This window comes from Pyrgilauda ruficollis, unplaced genomic scaffold (genome assembly GCF_017590135.1).
Source record: "Pyrgilauda ruficollis isolate IOZ18807 unplaced genomic scaffold, ASM1759013v1 scaffold10102, whole genome shotgun sequence".
NCBI classification, from domain to species: Eukaryota; Metazoa; Chordata; class Aves; order Passeriformes; family Passeridae; genus Pyrgilauda; species Pyrgilauda ruficollis.
Window position 1 is genome coordinate 1 of NW_024508217.1, and position 612 is coordinate 612.

Below are 612 nucleotides of genomic sequence, written 5' to 3' on the forward strand. Positions count from 1 at the left end.
AGTGGGGGGTGGGGACACCACTGCTGTCTTCAACATAACCAGCGTCATAAGCACCCCAACCAGCGTAAGCAGCTTTGGCGCAGAAATAGGATCCGGAATCCTCGTCCTTGAGGCTGTTCATGGTCAGCGTCACCGAGCTCTGCCCGTTGTCCCTGGAGATCGTCACCCGGCCCCTCAACGACGGCGCGTACCAGGTGCTGCCACCATCACTGCTGATGTACGCGACGAATTCCAGCGCCTGCCCGGGTCTCTGGCGGATCCACTGCATGCCAAAACTGCCAAAATCAAAGCCAGACCCTCGGCAGAGGAGGCGCAGGGACCCCTGGGGGGCTGGAGGTCCCCCCCGGACTCCAGCACGGTCACGGCCGCCCGGAGCCCTGCGGGACAGAGGGGACATGGGGATGGGAACAGCTCAAACTTTGACCCCAAATCCAGAGAATTTGCCCCAAATTCTGACCCTTGGACCTCCCCATCCTCCTCCTCCTCCTGCTCCTGTTTCTCACTCCCAGATGGGTACTGCCCCTTTTTCCAACTGGCCGTGCCCACTTCTGTCCACCAGCCAATCAGGTGCCTGATCCCCATCTCCCCTTTATCCCGCAGGGCTCCGGGCGG

The 612-nt window shown here is 61.6% G+C and overlaps 1 gene segment (V, D, J or C); it reads right to left on the reverse strand.

The window, feature by feature from the left end:
- Window positions 1-60: 60 nt before the first annotated feature.
- LOC121354485 lies at window positions 61-582 on the reverse strand (the record flags this gene model as incomplete). The annotated part of the segment is given in 2 exon segments: window positions 61-377; window positions 504-582. Coding segments are annotated over 2 exon segments (396 nt in total), but the record flags the coding sequence as incomplete, so codon positions are not given.
- Between the last annotated feature and the right edge of the window lie 30 nt (window positions 583-612).